Source organism: Psittacula echo (assembly GCF_963264785.1).
Source record: "Psittacula echo genome assembly, chromosome: 2".
Classification (NCBI taxonomy): domain Eukaryota; kingdom Metazoa; phylum Chordata; class Aves; order Psittaciformes; family Psittacidae; genus Psittacula; species Psittacula echo.
This window is the reverse complement of record NC_137737.1, coordinates 37652806-37673319: the sequence shown is the minus strand read 5'-3', so window position 1 is coordinate 37673319 and position 20514 is coordinate 37652806. Positions and strand designations below refer to the sequence as shown.

Genomic DNA, 20514 nt, shown 5'->3' with positions numbered 1-20514 from the left:
CCCTAGATGATTAAAAATTTACTGTGCTGGGTTTAAATAGGTCCGGTATCAAAACTAGTGGTCTTCTCTTTCAAGTTATTGCTTTCCTTTCAAAGTACAGATTTTTTGCTGTTAACACAATATGCTGCAGAATTCCTCATACTTCTGATAGCATACAGTAGCCATGGGCATAGAATACAAAAAAGAAAATGAGGCAATAGCTGAAAAGAAAAGTACCTGCATGTTAACGAGTTTGTAGTAGATTCCTTTTCTCTCAAGCAATTTAAAATGATTCCCTTGTTCTGTGATAACTCCATCTTCAAAGACAGCTATAAGATCTGCATTTCGGACTGTTGACAGTCGATGAGCTACTACAACCGTGGTGCGCCCTTCCCTTGCCTAGAAATAACAATATTTAATATGAGCATTTCTAAATATATTAAAAATTGTTCATTTTCATATTAGAGTTGAATAAGACCCAAGGAAAACAATAAAATGGTTCGCATAAAAATATAACTTTCAAAAAGAAATTTAAAAACCAGATTTCAGTATCCTAAAACAGAAATGTAATCTTTAGTTTGGAAATTAATATTAAAGACAGTCTTTCACTGTGGCACATAACACTCCCAATTTTCAATCACAAATATCTAAATGAAATTCGTAATATTTCAAATTTTAGAATGTTAAAATGTTACAAACCTTAAAATTTTTAAAATGCTAAATGTTCTTCTATTTAAGCCCATAGCTGTTCAATTAAACCTTAAAATCTGTGAAGGAGTTTATACTCAGAAGCATTAGAAAATATTTCAGACTGACATTTAAAAAATGTCAGTGTTTTAAGCTCTAAGTCACTGACAACTCAAGTAGCTTTATTGAAAATAAAATTCTCTACAATTCCATGTGAAATTTCAATTACCTATCTTTGGATATTTATAAGACTATCACATATAATGTATCAAATGTCACAGCTTGCCATTTTAATTACTTGGCTGTATTAAAATGATCAAGCAACTTTTAGTTTAAATAATCAAAGTAATGACCCCAAATAGTGGAATTTTGTTGGAACCTGGATGGAGTTCATCCTCAGTGACATCCCTCAAGCATCCATACCAGGACCAATACTGTTTAATATCTTCTTATTGACATAGATAAATGGGATTGAGTGCACACTGAGCAAGTTTGTGGATGACACCAAGATAAGTGGTGCAGTAGATTTGCTTGAGGGAAGGGATGTCACCCAGAGAGACCTTGACGAACTTGAGGAGTGGGCCCATGTGAGCCTCACCAAGTTTAAGAAGGCCAGGTGCAAGGCCCTGCACCTGGGTCAGGGCAATCGTCAATATCAGTACAGACTGGGGGATGAAGGGATTGAGAGCAGCCCTGTAGAGAAGAGTTTGGGGATACTGGTGGATGAAAAACTGGACATGAGCTGACAATGTGTGCTAGCAGCCCAGAAGGCCAGAAGTGTGGCAAGCAGGTTGAGGGAGGTGATTTTGCCCCTCTACTCTGCTCTTATGAGACCCAACCTGTACTGTGTTCAGCTCCGGAGTCACCTGTACAAGAAAGATAGGGACCTCTTAGAGCAGGTCCAGAGGAGGGCCACAAAAAAGATTAGAGAGCTGAAAGACCTCTTACATGAAGACAGGCTGAGAGAGTTGGGATTGTGCAGCATGGAGAAGAGAAGGCTTCAGGGAGACCTTACTGTAGCCTTTTGCTATATAAAGGGGACTTACAGCATATGTGGAGAAATACTATTTACCAGGTACTGTAGTAAGAGAACAACGGACAATGGTTTTTAACTGAAAGAAGGTAGACTTAGACTGGATATAAGGAAGAAATTTTTTATAGTGAGGGTGGTAAGACACTGGAACAGGTTGCCCAGAGAAGTTGTGTATTCTGCATCATTGGAATTGTTCAAAGTCAGGCTGGACGGGGCTTTGAGAAACCTGGTCTAGTGAAAGATGTCCCTGCCCATCGCAGTAGTGTTCAATTAGATGATCTTTTAAGGTCTCTTCCAACCCAAACCATTCTATGATTGTAGGAGTCCCTAGGTCTTCTGCAAAGGTTTGTGAGGAACCAAATTTATAAGATAATGTGACAAAGAAAAATAACTTCTCTACTAAGTGTACTTATAGTAATAATTCTCAAACTGCCTTTATCCACCATCAGTGGGAAGCAGAATATGATTGAGTAACTTCAGAATGCCATTTGGGGGTATAGTCCCAGTATGAATATAGAGACTCCTGAGTTGGATCAGAGATCAGCTGTGCCTTAGTGAGACAGCTCTACATTAGGAACAAAACAGAACCTAGAAGTATTTAAGTGAAACAAATGTTCCCCTGGAGCATGTCCTGCCAAGTCACTGCTACAATCACTTATGACATGATGGTAGCACTTACCTTGTCTGTCAGTCTTCGACAGAAGTTAATTAAGTAGGTGATTAACAACAATATGCATGTGACTAAGGTAAGTGCAGGGGATGGTATTTACACCAAGAAAATGTTGAATTAAGGTTAAAAACGCAGAAAATTTAATTCCATCTTCTTACTTGAAAAAAGATTCCTGTCTTGTAATACCTGCAGGATCTCAAAAATTCTCTGTATAATGAATATTTGGCAAATCCGAGTTTACCTTTTGTGTTTTAAGAGTCTGTTTCTTGCAGCCCTTTCAACAAATGTTTTGGAGAAAAAAAAAGTAAATATTAGGCTTCTCCTTATATGCTTCATTTTAGAAGCCTACTGACCTTGTCCAGTGCTGCCTGCACGACTGCTTCACTCTCAGTATCCAAAGCTGAGGTTGCCTCATCAAGCAGAAGAATTTTAGGATTGCGAACCAGAGCTCGGGCAATTGCTATTCTTTGCTTCTGGCCTCCGCTCAGCTGTGTCCCTCTTTCTCCAACCAGGGTTTCAAACTTCTACAAGACAACCACACACATTTTCAAAACACTCAGTGGCACAGTCCTTTCAACAGAGAAAGACAGTGTAAAGAAAAGCAAATTCAGTGTCAGGAGCCCCAGCAGCTTCTCCTTCCAATAAAACACTACAGGATACACAACTAACTTGGATATACCTGCCTCATCTTTTGTGTCCCTGGAACTCTAATAGCTCTTCAAATGTTCACCAAGTCATGACTTAAAGATATAAAATGAACATTATTCTCAAAAGTTATGAGGAAGCTCTGGATAGCTCTGCATATTCAGAACTCCAGGGATAGCTTCCGCTGTTTATGACAATCACTTCTAAGGAACTGCTTGACATAAGAACATTTAGGAGAAGTTACTTCAGCAGGACAGCTGCTTTGCTTACGTTGGGTAGCTTCATGATGAAGTCATAAGCATTTGCTTCCTTGGTAGCTTTTTCAATCTCTTCCATGGTGATATCCTCACGGCCATAACGAATATTTTCTGCAATAGTAGTAGCAAATAGCACGGGTTCCTGATTCACCACACCGATAATTTCCCGCAGGTATCTCACATTTAAGCACCTAATATCCTGCCCATCAATGGTAACCTAAACAAAAGGAAGCAGACAAAAATCCTTTACTGAGTGTTTTGGTCAAGGAACTTCTCTCCCCAGGCTGGCACACGCCTTTTAGGAGAGACTTCACTGCGTCATTGGAACAAGGGCAGTGAGGTGTAGTGAGAGCCAGACTTCCAACAGTTGTGATAGACAGTGTAATCTCTCTGGAGGTATCTTACCCTGCCTTCCTTGGGATCGTAAAATCTCTGGATGAGCTGAACAGCTGTACTTTTCCCACAGCCGCTGCCACCAACCAGGGCCACTGTCTGGCCAGAACTAATCTTGAGATTCAAGCCCTTCAGTATCTGCATATGTAAGAAAGGTGACCAAAAACATAACAGTATGTAAAAATGTCAGTGTAAATTTTAAGAAACTTTAAAGACTACAGTGAAATAGCCTTCATATTTATAGCAGAATCTGATAAAAAAAAAATTTCATAAATATGTACATTTAAAGTTTCAATAACTAATGACTTCAGCTTAATTTTCTTTGTATTTGCCACACAATTGATCTGATATCAATGTACTATACAACACATTTGATCATTATCCATATCATAGACCAGTTCATATGACAAAATAATAATAGGATTACTAGCCATAACTAAAATATAATATAGGAACAACATGATGCAATATTTCCGTATTATGTTGCCTCAGCTTTTCCTTTAATGCACCATGCAAGCTGCAGGAACTGTTGTATAGTAGAAGACATGGTTAAAAGTGGCAGAATATACTCTGCATTGCTTTGGAGGGAAAGTCATCGACTGGAATTGCTGGTTGGGCTTCTTTACAACAGTGACATTTCATTGCACAACATACAGTGTTTTTGTACTAGCCAACATAAAACGTAGCATTTCACAACCATGGAATATACAAAATTTTGCCTTCCTTGGCACTCTCACAAGTGTAAATGTAGCTCTTTGGTGCTCTTTCATTTTCAGGAATATAACCTGTATTGACCTGAGTAGTGAGGCTGGAGAAGAGGCATGTAAGGGACTTGCCATGTCCATGCCTTTCTGCTTATCCTGCTCACATGAGTAGTAAGAAGATACAATAGGAAAAAATGAATAAAGTGGGTTTGTTTCTACTTTACACTACAAAAGGTGCATGAGAGTTTCTACAGCTGTCACTAATTAGTACTACTTCTGTGGTTGGACATACTGAAATGGATGAAATGGAGAAAAACAGGTGGGTTTTTTTTTTTTTTTTGCTAGTTAGCCTTCTAGAAGGACTAAGCTACAATGAACTATTCATACCTGAATGTCAGCAATATGCATCATGGCTAAGTGCAGTTTCCCATACTAAATGTACAGCCATGCACTGATACATTCCAATACTCTCCCCATGTATTTCCCAATACCTTGCAGCCCTGTGTCCTTGTCATCATCTCTTTCTTCCTAAATTCCTACCCTTTGAACTATGCTGCCTCTCCACCCTTAGTACCACTGTCTGTGTGCTTTACAAGTGAAATGTATCTCACTGTTTAGGAACAAGAGGCATAGATAAACACTAACATTTAGTATGTCTTATTTTGCTATAAGTTTTCTCTTTACTATAATTTATGGGATTATTATTACTATAAGTTATGAAATTATTACTAAATGTTTGGTGTAGCCTTAACTTCCTATAATTATTATCTTTGAATCCATGAGGGAGAAATCTCTATTCATATCATACCTGTATAAACTTATAAAATAATCCACTGAGATCAACAGTTATCATTTCATTTATATTTCTATATGAAGAAAAATAAGCACATTGGCTTAATTCACTTTCTTAATAGAAGGAAACCCCAAAATATGCAACATATTTATGAGTAAGAATGGCTTAAAAAGAAAGCTCTGTGTCTTTCTGCCTATCAAAAGTAAGGAAGATACCTTTATCCAGGTAAGTGATTTTCCTTCAATGTAGGGAAGAAAATAGTTACATGGTACAAAGACACTCTTCATGAAAATGTTTTCATGAATCATTTAAATGTCTTCTACCTCCACTACAGTAAGACTCTAGATTTATGACAGTGCTTTAAAAAGCAAACTTTGTCTAGAAAAACAAATACAGATTCTGATCTCTATTCTATATTTAACAAGTCCTTGCAGGGTCTGGTTTCATTATCTGAGATATAGTCTTAACAGAACTGCATTGCAGGTATGTTTGAAACTCACTATGTCATTACTATTATTAACAGTACACACCCACTTGGGTTAGATGCATAAATTTTTATTCTGATAGCAATGAATCTTTAAGTTTCATTGCATAGCCACATTGACTACAGCTTTAGGCAGAAAATTATTCAGAAAACTTGACATGTTTAGATATAACTCTAAACATGTCAAGTCAAACATGTCAAGCTCTAAACTTTATAGAGTAAATAACTCTAGCTAAAATCCCTGTGATGGCAAAGTTGTTTTATATAAGCTAGTGAATCAAATAGGAATAGTTGTAGTTCTAACAAAATTTTACTTATGTGGCTTTTTTTTTTTTCTAATAAATCATCCACATGTTTAACTATAATATGTATAAAGCTTCATTTACAGTACCTCAACATCCGGCCTGGATGGATAACTGAAGTAAACATTTTGGAATTCCAAGTTCCCTTGAATGTGGTCTGGTTTGTAACCTGCGTCTGAATAGCTGTCAATTTGAGGTTCCTGTGCAAAATAAAATACAAATTAAAATAAAACCAAACAAAAAATCCAACCAAACTTGTTTCCTGAGGATTTCTTTCATAAAGCAGTCCTAGAGTGCACTGTTATTCTGCAGAGATATTAAATGTAATTTTACAGCAATTAAGATGTGAGTTCTGAAACACATAAATTGCATGATGTTTTGCTGCCTCATTACTACATTGATGAGCTTATGCAAGAATACTTACATAACTTCTCCATTTAAGCTTTTGTGTGATTTTGTACTTATTGTCTTTAAGACTGTACCACAGCTTGCCATAATTTCAGATTTATTTCACTGCCTGACGGTTAACCTGAACAGGTCATTCTAATGAGCATTCATACACGGTTCATTTATACCTTTGCCCTTTTTGCTGAAACAATATGTGTAAAAAAGAACCAATCCACTGACCATAAAGCAGAAAGACAGTTATTAATTATGACTGCTTTTGTTTGCATCCAGGGTGGGTTTTACAAGTTGAAGCGTGTCTTAACAGTAACCCAAAATATGCAATTGCATTTTATAGAGCTTCATTAGTTAGTAAAATTGCAGCTTCCCTCACTTCAGACTCTCTTGGCAATTGAAGTACACATCCAGGTTACCAGGTTGTGTTTTATTGATTTGCCAATGCTCACACTACTGGTGGTGACAATGATACTTTGAAACCTATGCTCACATACTTGTGCCATTTGTAATCACATCTTTATATTGCATCATAGATGTGCCTTTCATGATAAAACATTAGAGGATACTTCCAACATTAAATGATTCAGAGATCCACTTTTACCTTTGAAGTAAGGACTGATAACTCTAGAAGACAAAGAGGAACTGACTAATAATTATATAGTCTATCTGCTTATATGTTTATAATTCTGTTTATTTTATGCAGTTATTTTCCTAATTTCATATCCATGAATAGTGTCTGTACTTTAAAAAGAATGGTATCTCAGTTTTGAAATGAGAGTAAAGGCAAAGATACTCACATTGTCTATGATACTAAAGATTACATAAGCAGCTCCTCTTGCAGCAGCAAATGCCTCTATGCTTGGAGCAGTCTGTCCAATGCTGAAAGCTCCGATCAACACAGAGAAAAAGACCTGAAAGAAATGTTCATGGTGACATATTTAACAACTTATTTAAGCACAGAATTACATTTATTTATTTACATTAGATATCTTTGGGTCAGGAGGCTCCATGCATGTTAAGGGAATTTTAAGCAATCAAGAATTAAAGAAAAAAATGAAAGGGTCTCTCTTAAACAAAGACAAACTCTAAGAAAAAGACTTTTTAAGATTCAGCTGAGAACTGAGTTCATGGATAATGTGAATGTTGCAAACATATTGATAAAAGTGAAAAAGTGTCTGAGATTTGCAAGTTCTATGCCAAAAAATGTATAATTACACTTGATGTCTCAGGATTTATTGTATTAATTAATTCTTTGGCAAAAAGATGTTCCAAAGCCCAGAAAGTATATTGTGTATCTTCCAATGAAACAAAGTCAAGATGCAAAGCACTATCATTCTGCTTTCAAAGTGACAGTGAGATAAAGTATGCAAATCCAATTTCTTAATCACGAAGTAATAAAGGGTCCCTCTGCTGGAATGAAAGAGAATGCGTGCAAACAAACAAGGAAAAAATTAAAGCAGAATAATAAAAAAATGTTATTTTCAGTGAGGCATAGTTTATTACTTTCAGCTAGTATCAAAACAAAAGTAATAAAAACACAGTGCTTGGAGATCATAATAACAGCCATAGTATGTCAGAGAAAAGGTCCATCACACCCATCATCTTTTCTCCAATAGTGGCCATTCACAGATGTGAACCTTAATAAGGTTACACCCTCCTGTTCTTGTTATAAAAACACCATTCCAATGAACTACAACATAGGCAACAGAAACTGCAAATAATTAGAACTGAAAAAAATTGCACACAAGGGCATGAACCTCAGTGAGATGTTCTATGTGCCAGCTTGTCTTTAAAAAAAAAAAAAAAAAGGCTGGTTCGAAAGAGCCAATAACACATATCAGAGCCATTTTTCACAAACTTCAGTGACCCACAAATTAAACAAAACAGATACTTTTAAAAATATTTATAGATACATACACATATATGAGGTCTACTGGCTGAGTTTCATCATGATTAACAAAGTCATTCTTCTTACCATGTTTGTTTGATAACTCATACAAAATCGGAATTATTGCCACATCAAGAGAAGAATTTTATTTTCTTTAGCATTCCTCGCTGTTACAGTGAATTTACTCATTAATACTTACCGTAAGAACTTTGCCAATAGTGTAATCATTAGTTAAGACCAAGGTAGTTCCATACCAGAAGGCCAGAGCATATGATGCATATATCAGTAAGAAAGCAGCACCCATAGAAATATTAGCTGTAATAGCCTTTTTTATTCCAACCCGTTTAGCATCTTCTAAATTTTTATGGTATCTGGAAGAAAGATAGAAGTTTAAAATAGACTCAGACTTGTATCATGGCACACAGCACCAAAACCTCTGTGGATTAATTAGAAAAAGAACACTGACAAAGTACACCAAGATGTATAAAATAAGTACAAAGGTAGTCAGGCACAGGGACTTTAAAATAACTCACAAAAAGGCCAACATTAGTCAACCTGCTATACAGAAAAGAAAGGGCATCGCAGTTCAGGAACTGGTATTCAAGTTCCTTCAATAAACTGCTGGTCAGTGAACTTTGATCATGAACCATTCATGACAGGTTTTGGGATTATAATTGCTAGCTTAAGATAAAAGGTTAAAATATATCATAGGAATGATTTTTTATAGTATAGTGGAAACAGAGACATTGCTTATTAGTACCTTCACAACAATTACTGAGTAATCATATTACCAAGGATACCATCATCTCCTCTCATGACAGGCCCTTTTTTTTTTTTTGTCTAAAGCTCTCACAGTCTGCTGTTTAAATTAGTTCGCACATTTCCAGAGTGGAGACAATATATCAACTGCTTTTGACATTTTCTAGAAAAATAACTAATTGTCTTTCAGCATGTAGTGAAACTTATAATAGGCCGTAATAGAAAATTTCCCATTACGTAAAACCACAGGAAGCTAAAGGCTTCCCCATTTTGAAAGATTTTAAACAGCAAAGATACAAGAAAATTTCAAGCCATCTGAAGCAAATACTTTAAAATCAGCTGATGAAAGCAAATATTGCTGTTACCTTTTAATTTCTTTTTCCTGTCCTCCGAAAGCTATTACGGTACGGATTGCTGCCAGAACTTCCTCTGCAACAGCACCTGCTTTTGCATATGCAGCTTGTTCTTTGTCAGTGAAAGCAGAGAGAACCTAATACAGGATCAAATATTTTGACTTAAGAAAAACAGAATGAGCTCAAGCACTTTATAATGGCTTTTATCACAGTTATTTTCTTCCAATGTGAAGCCTTTTGATTTTATTATGTGTAAGTGCAGAATATTCAGTATCAAATAATTCAACATTACTTATTCTCAACACTAAGAAATGGATTTTTCCACTCTGCTTTTGCCCAGTTCAGGAGATTAGATGGCTACTTCTACTGAGTGTGGTTCTCCCCAGGTAGACCTCCTCATCTCTGGCTACCTTAGCCTGAGGGCTCTATAGTTTATGCTAGTTGGCCACTGTCAATGAAGACTCTTAGCCAGTAGACATACGTAGCACATGCTTCTCTACTCTTACCTTTTCTACAATATACTCACTCAAGACGGAGAAGGCATATATGATCTTCAAAACATAAGGGAAATACGATAACTATAAAAATCTGAAGGCTTCCAAATTACAAATGCAAGTCACTCCAAACTCATGGTAATTTAGTACTTCTCTCACCTAAGTCTAAAATTTCTTACCAAAGCTGTTATAAATCTGAAAACAAACTCTGTCCGAGACCAAGGCTTGGTCTAATTTATTAACTTATTGGTGCAATTATTCCTTTCAACAGAACAAGTACTCGGGGATGAAGTTTAAGAGGTGGATTCTACCTGTATATTTTGCTTCATTTTCTATATAAAAACACAGTATAAAGGCAGAAACAGCTTCAAATCAAACAACTATGTCCAGTCTACAGGACTTATAATATTCAAACTACATGAGGGTACTTACATAGAGTTCATCTAAGATCTTATGTACACAGAAGTTGTCTATAAAGCTGTAACTGTTCTAAGCAATACATTTTAACAGCAAGAACTACAGATATGTAGATTTATTTCACTATCTTTCTTTAATATAAAACCTAACACTGAATGTATGTTAACCTACCTTTGCCCAGAGGGCTGCTGAGAGTCCCAGGACAGGACTGACTGCTAGTATTACAAGGGTTAATTTCCATCCTCTTATGAGACCAACAACAAATCCTGCTATAAATGTTGTTAGAGCTTGAACAAGCATTCCAATTTTGTCACCTATTCCATCATTAATCTTGGAGACATCGCTGTAAAACAAATCACATCCAAAATACATAGGCTGGGCCTTAGTCTTCCTCAGAGGGAACTTATCAAAATACTTTTTTATATCATCGCAACAGTCCAGTATCAGAAGTATTAGAAGTTTAGTCTCTAAGACTCTCCATGAGAAAACTTGTAAACTTAATTTGACAATAAAATAATGAAATTCAATTTCACAATTAAATGATTCAGTTTAAAAATCATCATTAAAAAAAATGTAATTCATACATGCTTAATAAGAGAAAATAACTTTGGGAAAGGTACAGTATACTTACTCCAGAAGACGAGTGTTAAGTTCTCCCACATCATTTACATCAAACCATCCAATTTCCTGTCTCATAATTGCATGAAAAAATTTTTTTCTTATTTTTTTTATTTGCCGGCCTGCTGCTAAGGTCCAAAATGAAGTTTGGATATAAGCAGCAAGAAGAACACCAGCTGCTATTCCAGAATAGTAATATGCATATCTAAAAGAAAAAAACAAAACAAAACAAAACCCAAAAAATAGGGGCAAAATTCTCTGAAATTAGTTTTAATTACCTCACTAGTCTGTATTTAGATTGATGCTTACTTCTTCTCTTTTAGACCTGAATTAGAGTTTATATGTTTATACTAGAGTTTACACTTCTCTCTAAAACTTGTCAAGTTTTCTATTCTATGGGTAGTATTTAATATCAGATTTCAGATATGTAATAAATAAAATGAAGCTACTTTTAGAAATTACTTTTTTTTTGGTATAGTATATATTTTCTCATAAGATTATTTCAGAGCTACGTTTCAGATACAATACCCTTTTCACTTAAATGGTCATTTTCAAAAGCTCCCTAACATTTTTGTTTCAGCACATAAAGACATACCTAATAGAATGCACCCATATTACAAACAAATTTATATCAGACAACATGCCTGTCTATATAAATATATATATGCATGGATGTTGTAAATATTTCCTGATTTGAGAATACAGCATTACTATACATACATCTATTGCAAGCAAATGCCATTGGAGCAATTTTTCTTTTTTTTTTTCTACTTTATTCATAGCTGGTATTTGACTTTTAAATTCTGCTCTGTGCTATGAGCAGGGTGTCAAGTCAAACCCAAGGAGTGTGTAAACCCCTACATTTCTCAAACTGCAACTAAATTTGAGCCACAGTTTTAAACTGTTCAAAATCAAACCAGGTTTGATTTCATTCAGAATTGACATCAGAATCAGTTACAGGTGAACTCAAAACTAGAGCTATATCAGAAGAATGTAACTGAACTGATTCCCTATTTGTAAAACATGACCAAAACCAATGGCTACAGAATCAGTATGCTTAGAACTGCAGCACGAAACTTGGCAGGAATTTGTGTGCAAATGCCCTGCTCACACACACACACACACAAAAAAAAAAAGGGCTTTATATATTAAACTTTTCAAATTTGAATCCAGCCTTTTTTGTGGCTAAGATATCATACAGTTTAGTCAGGGACTTTGGAACTATACTCATTATGAAATGAACTACATCTAAACAGTTTAATAAACATGGGTTAATGTCTAACTGAATGCTGGTTAGTTAAATATTGACCTCGATCATCTCGAGCACCGTTAAAGCTCTACACAGAAACTACCAAACTAAAACCAAGAACAGTGCTTCAAAATTCAGCAGTAATTACTTTAGGCAATTACTTTATGATGTTACAACACTTAAATAATTGCTTTATGCTTGGGCTTTGCTTCATGACAAATTGTATCAAAAGGGATTGGTAACTTCTCCAGATTCCATGCTGATGAAATACATTCTGTAAATTCACTGCTGAAACTGAACAGCAAGTAAATGCTCACTGCACTGTAAAACAATGATTCTTTTTTTTTTGAGAAACAGTTGGGGTTTCAGGAAAACTGCTGTTTGAATAACAAGCACAATGAAATTTACATGTATAGTTCGATACTTGAAAGCAAATGTGAGAACTTTGCCTTTGTAAACAGTTTTTGTTATTATTTGACCTGCTGGCAGGCATTGTTAGAGAAACAAGGAGTGGGTACAAACAGCTGCTTCTTCAAACCAGCCAACACACTAACTCAAGGTTCTATGTAGAAACTTTAGAAAAGAGAACTTACTCCTCTGCTTCATTCCCTATTCAACAATTTGTTTCTACAGAGAAACTCAGCCTACTTTTTATTCATACTTGTACTTTCAGATTTAATGTCTAAAAGACAAGGGGGCATGCATGAATTTTGTGGTAGGTTGACCTTGGTTGGGTGTCAGCTGCCCACCAAAGCCACTCTATAACTCCCCTTCCTCAGCTGGACAGGCAAGAGAAAAATATAATAAAAAGCTTGTGTGTTGAGATAAGGACAGGGAGAGACCATTCACCAATTATGTCATTGGCAAAGCAGACTTGACTTGCAGAAAAAATTGATGTAATTTATTACCAATCAAAACAGAGTAGAATAATGAGAAAAAACCCCAAATCCCTCCCACTGGAGACAGCTCTCCATGAACTTCTCCAATGTGAGTCCTTCCCACAGGCTACAGTTCTTCATTAACTGCTCCAGTGTGGGTCCTCTACGTGAGTGCAGTCCTTCAGGAACTGACTGCTCTACAAGTTCAACTTTTTATCAGCTCAAGGAATCTATGGATGATAATCAATATAATTTCTAGCATAACAATCACTTTTTATAAATTCACAGGGGAAAAAATAAAGAAGAGAATACAAACACGTTGGGACCCAAAGCGCCCCTGAAAAAGGGGTGGGATGGGTGAAAGCAACAGATTGCAGGAAAGATGCTGGGAATGGCTGGGGAGGTTCGAGAATCCACCAAGTGTCTCCAATAATCTCATGTGCAAATCCTTAGTTACATACAATATTCAATCAACCATTACTTTTATGCTAAAGCATGCAAAACATCTGTGGGAAAAGAATGGCTTGACTAGAAACGTGCCTACATTAAAAAAAGAAGAAACACCAATTTCGAATTACCTGGTCATATCTTCTTCCAGCTTGTTAAGAGCATCTAAAGAGGAATTCCTTTCAGTGTTGTTTCCTTAGAAAGGAAGAAAAATGTAAATCCTTTTAATTTAGCAAGTTTAAACAAATTTGCTTTCCTGCATGCTGTTCAGCAAATTTTAGTTACATCTCCTTTTGAATCAAGATGATTGAAAAAAAAAAATCAATGAAAATGAATGAACCTTACTCATATAAGGTTTGCCACAGCTCCACTGACTATAAAGCTACATCAGTGTAACTTGAGATTAAAAGGCCTTCCTGAGTATTTGTTAGCCTCAGGAAGCCTCAGTCTGGGTTGGTTTGGATTTTTTTTAAATATAGAGCATTTGTGTAATGCAAAACCCCATTAAAAATACCTAGACAATGACATCAAATTAGTACCTGCAGAGAGCTTAACCCATTATGAAGACAGTTGGCCCTAAAATTGTAATGCCCCCCACGAGAACTTAGTGACAAAAGTTTTGAGAAGACCACAGCTGCAGCATTTTTCATTTGCGCCATTAAAAATCTGACCAATTTATTGTACTTTGGAAGGAGTAAATCATGAATTCTTTGTTCTGATAAACACAGTATGCCCAAGTTTCTCGCTTACAGCAGCTTAAGAACAGCAAAAAATGGATGCAGGGTAGAAGATAGTCACATCCCCTATCTTTTTCTGTATCACCATAGGCTTTTATTAAAATGTTTAATAAAATGTTATTGGGTAATACTTCAGGCAACAAAGCTGTTTACTAGTTTAACATCTAATGTGTGAGTTCAGAGAACAATGTAATTTGGTTTAACTGTTTGTTGATACCAAAGTGACAGTATCACTCCTCCCTTTTGTATCCCGCAGCACATGCCTCTCCTACTTTGTGTTTGATTTGATACTTATGATTCAGCAAATAAGGCTATTAGACAAACTGATCCAAGCTAAAAATTAGTACTTTCATTTTTGGTAGAGAATTTTCTATTGGGTCTACTTACTGATCTGATTCACCTTGAGAACTATAATTGTCAGATTTGATGCAAGGGAATCTACAGGAACTCATGCTGAGGAGCTGGAAAACCAGCCTCTTTCTATTTATCACAGCCACAGTTAAACATGATTTGTTGAATATACACTGTAGTGGATCATTTGAAAAAATTAAAAATAAAACCTACTAATGCATGAACTAGAAATAAGGAGAAAAAAGAAAATCCATAGCGGTATCTCTATTACAACAAATACAAGAGTTACTAATTTACATTAGAGAGCAGTAGCAAGCTGAGGTTTCTGACATCAGTATGTCCTGTCAAGAGGCTTGAATCTCCCTAGCTCTTTCCCAAATATGAGCTATTGTTCTCTTCATAGCAGATATATTCATACCTGGCAAATCTCCAGAAGCAACAAAGCTATCAGTCATATCACCAAAAATTACCATCGCAGCAGGGAGACTGGTTCCATGGGCTATTGCCAAGAGAGTGCCTAGTATCATTAGTAATTTATCTGACCAACTGGAGTATCGAAACTGTGAGTGAGAAAAGAAATTAATTCTAATTGTGGTTATTAGAATGCCAACACAATGTTATGCCTACAAAGTCAAGAAAAAGCTATCAGTTGTACACCTAGTGTCACAAAACTACAACTTTGTCTTAATAGGAATTAAACTTACAAAAAAAATATTTAAAGGTACAGGAATAAATCCATCTAATGTAAACACTTTTATACTATAAACTATCAAATCCAGAGAAGTATACTATTTAAATGCATCAGTATCTGCACCTGGGTAAGAAAGGCTATATGAAAGTAAGGCATAAGAAATTCGCCCTTTTAAAGTTTGCCATTTACTATCTAATTTATAAGAAACTTTAATGTCATTGTGACAATTAAGGCAATAATTACTTTTACTGTAAATTCATTATTATGCAGTCAGAAATACTGTGCCTAATATACCAGAGATATTATCAAAACGCACTGAAATCATAAATACCTCTTGCCATTGAATTTAAAGTTTCAGCACATCCATTACAAAATCATTGCCTTTAATTTGTAGTGTTAAATACTAAGTTTACTGCTGCAAATTATAGGGGTATAATATAATTGTACAAGTGCAAGCTGGTATAGCAAAGCAGAGAAATTGTGCACTGGCCAGCATCATGACCCATAGTTTTATTTCTGTTATTTGACATGTCATTACTGTGCATTATGCACACTAAACCTACAAAATACAAAACATTTCAGTATTACTAAAAGAGGACCTAAGATTTACTTTGATTAAATAGTAACAGACTGCCTTTTAAAAAATATACCGAAAATAAAAAATATCTGGAATTCTAAGTACTTTTTAGTACACAATTTTTTATTTTAAGTGTCCTCAGTGCCATGGAGTTGCCCTTTACTGCTGACCCAGGTGACTGAATAATGATTAATTGGGTTAATTAGTGTGATTAGTACCCAATTCAGGTGAGTTAGAGGACAAAACCATATATAATATTAAGTATATGGACACCCTTTTCATTGTGTTGGAATTAATGACTGAACATGTAAATCCCTACCTTTCATAAAAATCTAGTATGGGTGTGTTTAGCATCATAACTCAGTAAGGGAAGACTCTTAAGAATCCATATCAGTAATAAGACAGCTTCTTTAATCAGAGAATCATAGAACTATAGAATCATAGAATGGTTTGGGTTAGAAGAGACCTCAAAGATCATCTAGTTCCAACCCTGCTGCCATAGGCAGGGACACCTACTAGACCAGGTTGCTCAAAGAATCATCCAACCTGGTCTTGAACACTTTCAGGGATGGGGCAGACAAAGCTTCTCTGGGCAACCTGTGACAGTGCCTCAGCACCCTCACAGGAAAGAATTTCTTCCTTTTACCTAACCTAAATCTCCCCTCTTTCAGTTTAAAGCCCATTCCTCCTTGTCCTATCAATACATGCCATTGTAAACAGTCCCTCTCCAGATTTCTTGTAGGCATCGTTTCAGCACTGGAAGGCTGCTCTAAGGTCTCCACAGAGCCTTCTCTTCTTCAGGCTGAACAACCCCAACTCTCTCAGCCCATCTTTCATTGAGAGATGCTCCATCCCTCTGATCATCTTCATGGCCCTTCTCTGGACTCACTCCAACAGCACCACCTCCCTCTTGTGTTGGAGGACCCAGAGCTGGATGCAGTATTCCAGGTGGATTCTCACAAGAGTGGAGTAGAGAGGGAGAATCACCTCCTTGGCCTGCTAAAAACTGCATCCAGAAAAAGAACTGTTTGATTGCTATACTATATGCAATATTCTGTATTATCAAAGTATTTGATAGAGACCATATATGCACTACTACAATATAATTTTAACTACTTTGTTTACACATTGAAATGCATGTGCATGTACACATATATAGAGAGAATAAATCTTACCAGTGTAAATGGGCTGACCACCTTAGCCTTTTCTGCTTTCTTCTTCTTCTTTCTTAAAAGGTATGATAGTTTTAGTGCATTTAAAAAGCAACAACATTTCACAGAAATACTAATTCGCTATATTAATAAAGTTCAATTAGAATATAACTATGAAATAATTTTACAGGAAACATTTGTGTATAAAATGTGAAGCTCTTCCCAGTTCACTGCTCTCAAAGATGAAACAGCACCCTTGGGCTGGTGGTTCCACAATCTGATCAGGAAAATTGCAAACTGAAGCAGTATATAGCTTTCAAATTGGAAAAGAGGAATATAACTTATAAAATCATGGTGGATGGGGAATACATAAAATGTTGAAGGTGTGTAAAATATTGATTCCAAGCCATACTAGAAATTTCAAGATAACTTTTAGCTGATGATGTAACTGTATTCAAGGTGTCAATTCCAACATAATTTGTGTCATATTTTAAAACTATTTTTCAATAAACTCTAGTCAATGCTGTGGACACTTAGTTCTTAAAAGAAAATTATAAAGATCCTCCTTCAGCAATGAATGTATCAATGCTACTCTCAAGTTGTTACAAAGCTTTCTGTTACCAGATTTTCCTGATAAAATAAACTAAACTAAAATTAAATTAAATATGAAATAAAATTTAAAATAAGATAATCTATCTTATAAGCTTCAATACAGAAAATGTTTTCGATGTTTAAGAATACTTACTGTTTGTCTTCAGAATCGTGACCTTGGCTAGGTACAGTGACATCATAACTATTTCCGTGTATAGTACGCTTCTTCTTGTTTTCATCTTCAGAATGCATTTTAAATTTATTTAAGATAGTTCCCTGTAAAATAGTATTTCACTGAGAAATATACAACTGTTAAGCTAAGGACAGTAATCTCAATGACTATTTGTTTGAAAGAAAAATATAGATACTTATTAAATTCAATAAAGTTATTAATGTCATATACTGCAAATGAATTCTCTGAATGGGAAAGTATAAACATGTTGGAACAGGTCCAGATGCTTGGAGTTTGCCTACAAACATCTACATTTTGTAGTTGTATCTATTTGATCACTGTGCGTCCTTCATTTGATTTCATTTGAATTATATAAGCATCATATTTTCTGCAATTCTGCACAGATATACAAGATAAATGGGAAAGCATATGTTTATGTAAAAGAATGTGCAGTTATTTGGAATTTTCTGAAATTTAGTTATGAGTTAATTTTATAAAATATCTCTGATTTAAAAAAAAAAAAAAAAAAAAAAAGGTATTGACATACCGTGAAGGTTGCTCTTGGATTGCGTCTAGTCCTCTGAAAAAATATTTAAACATCAGCCGAATTAATATGGTTAAGGACCTGCAGCATGATTGGACCTTGCTCTTCTCATGTAAAAAAAGAGATGATCGATAGCTGTCTCTTGGGTTTTTTCCACTCCCATTGCCTTGCCTTCTTTGGAAAGTAAGTGTGTGCACTTTGGACTCTGCTAAATATTTTCTAAAGTGAATATTGAGCAAACAAAGTCCTTATATTCAAGCTTATTTCATTGTCTCCTGGGAAAATAAGCCTGAAAAGTCTATTCTTCCCCCAGAAAAAGCTCCTTTTATCTACTGTTGGCTTAATTATGCCCCTGAAAACTTCCAGAAATTCCTATTTACTTATTAGAGATGGGGCTGAATGCTCCAAGTAACTGTTACACTTGAGGATTAATCTATAGTGAGAATGAAACCAAGTAATATAAAAGGAGTGTTTTACTCTTTTGCTTCTTTTCCCCTCTTCTAAATCTAATCCAGAAAAACATGAGCCATCTAGCCTGAAAGAAAACGGAATTTTGCTATAATGAATATTGTTTCTCATTTGAGTAACTGCAGAACAGCAAGATGAGTTTCAGACTCAGTTTAGAAATAGTTTCAAAATAGCTATCGTTAGCATAAATCTACTCAGTCAGTATCCTTCTGTTTTTTTAATGTATGTTCAGATTATAAACAGTTTCAAGTGGACCATTTATTTTACTGTGGAATGTATTTTTTTTATCAGTATCTGTAGGCAGTACCTTATTTTCAATTAAAATAACAACTATTTAAAACATTTAAAAGAAATTACTTGAACATCTTAACTGTTATTTCAATGTATATAGTAAACTAGTTATGTTTTATTTCCTTTAAAGATGGAGAGTTGGATTTTCCAATAAGCTTGAGGTAGGCAAAATGGTGGAGGGTCCCAGCAATCCTGTAATGATTCCTCAACAACATTTAGCCCTAGCATAGGTTAGAAAAACTGTAAACAAGCTCTGATTTACGAAAAATGGGGAACTCCTGTTCCATTTTCATAGAAGCATAGAGTGGTTTGGGTTGGAAAGGACCCTAAAGATTATCTAGTTCCAACCCCCCGGCATGGGCAGGGACACCTTCCACTAGACCAGGTGCCTCTTTTCTGTTAATCAGTGCTGGAAAAGAATATTCCTTTGTATAATACTACTAGAATATTACTTTGTACTACTTCATACAACTTTGCCAACTTGGCCATCCTTCTATCAATGAGAATTGCCCTGTATGAAGAGAATTATCATATAGTCAGAAACTGACGATTTTGCATTCCTTGAACTATGCTGTATAGCTCAGCCACAAGACACCATTCAGAGGAATTGCTACATCTTATTTGTCCTGGACCAAGCATGAGGCTAAATTAAGTTACTGTAAACATCAAGCTCCTATTTGTGTTTAAAAAGAAAGTGTACTCTGAAAATAATGTTTTAATGATTTTACAAAGCTCCACTTCTATTACCTGGTGATTTCATTTGTAGCTAATTGTTTATTAGCTATTAACTGTTTTATATTAATAGTTTATTGTAGTAAGAGGGACTACCACAAACTAAACTAATGTCACTAGCTTCCTATTAGGAATTTACAAGCTCAGTCTTGCTTCTGAAAGCTTGAAAATTTTTTGGCTTATATTTAACAACAGAAAATCCAGACAAATCTACAGCTCAGTTTGAGAGATGTTTCCTATATACAAAAAACATTTTTCTTGGTGTTTATTTAGCACTGAAGTTATTAAATATGATTCAATGATGCATTCATATGTGAGAAGATACTATTTTTCATAATCATTGCTTGCAGAATAGTTGCATTTAAAACTGGATTCTTAGCTACAGTTATAACTTATACTAAGTTACATTTACACGGTTATAAATGAATGTAACTGAAGTGGTATTTACATTTGTCTTAGATTTACTAAGATTTCTTAAACTATTTAAAGCAGGATTAAAAAATTCTATGTATGAGTATGAGCAGACGTTTTAGCCCTCGGAATATCTAGAAAAACGCATGCCTTTTGGATCTGGAAAAACAAGATACATTAATTTAAAGGAATATGGTATAGAACATTAGAGATTTAAAAGAGTTCATTACTTCAGTTTACTGTATTTAATTTGCTATATGAAAAATTATAGAAAACCAACAATAAAATTGACTTTTTGTGCAGGTGGCAAACATTTTTCTCTGTTGAAGTTGAATACAGCATGTGT

The 20514-nt window shown here is 35.2% G+C and overlaps 1 protein-coding gene across 1 annotated transcript in view; it reads right to left on the bottom strand.

Moving 5' to 3' along the window:
* The window catches only part of LOC308217433 (ATP-dependent translocase ABCB1-like), a gene marked incomplete at its 3' end in the record, with an annotated part of 39538 nt that extends 20918 nt beyond the window's left edge, over positions 1–18620 (bottom strand). The window contains exons 1-14 of the mRNA XM_080610503.1: positions 17705–18620; positions 16984–17035; positions 14959–15100; positions 13584–13617; positions 10892–11083; positions 10432–10603; positions 9362–9486; positions 8437–8608; positions 7147–7260; positions 6037–6147; positions 3677–3802; positions 3285–3488; positions 2723–2893; positions 217–378 (exon numbers count right to left, since the gene is read on the bottom strand). Of these exons, the coding sequence (XP_080466629.1) occupies positions 217–378; positions 2723–2893; positions 3285–3488; positions 3677–3802; positions 6037–6147; positions 7147–7260; positions 8437–8608; positions 9362–9486; positions 10432–10603; positions 10892–11083; positions 13584–13617; positions 14959–15100; positions 16984–17035; positions 17705–17802 (1875 nt within the window). The 5' untranslated portion in view covers positions 17803–18620. The remainder of the gene's footprint in view (positions 1–216; positions 379–2722; positions 2894–3284; positions 3489–3676; positions 3803–6036; positions 6148–7146; positions 7261–8436; positions 8609–9361; positions 9487–10431; positions 10604–10891; positions 11084–13583; positions 13618–14958; positions 15101–16983; positions 17036–17704) is intronic.
* Between the last annotated feature and the right edge of the window lie 1894 nt (positions 18621–20514).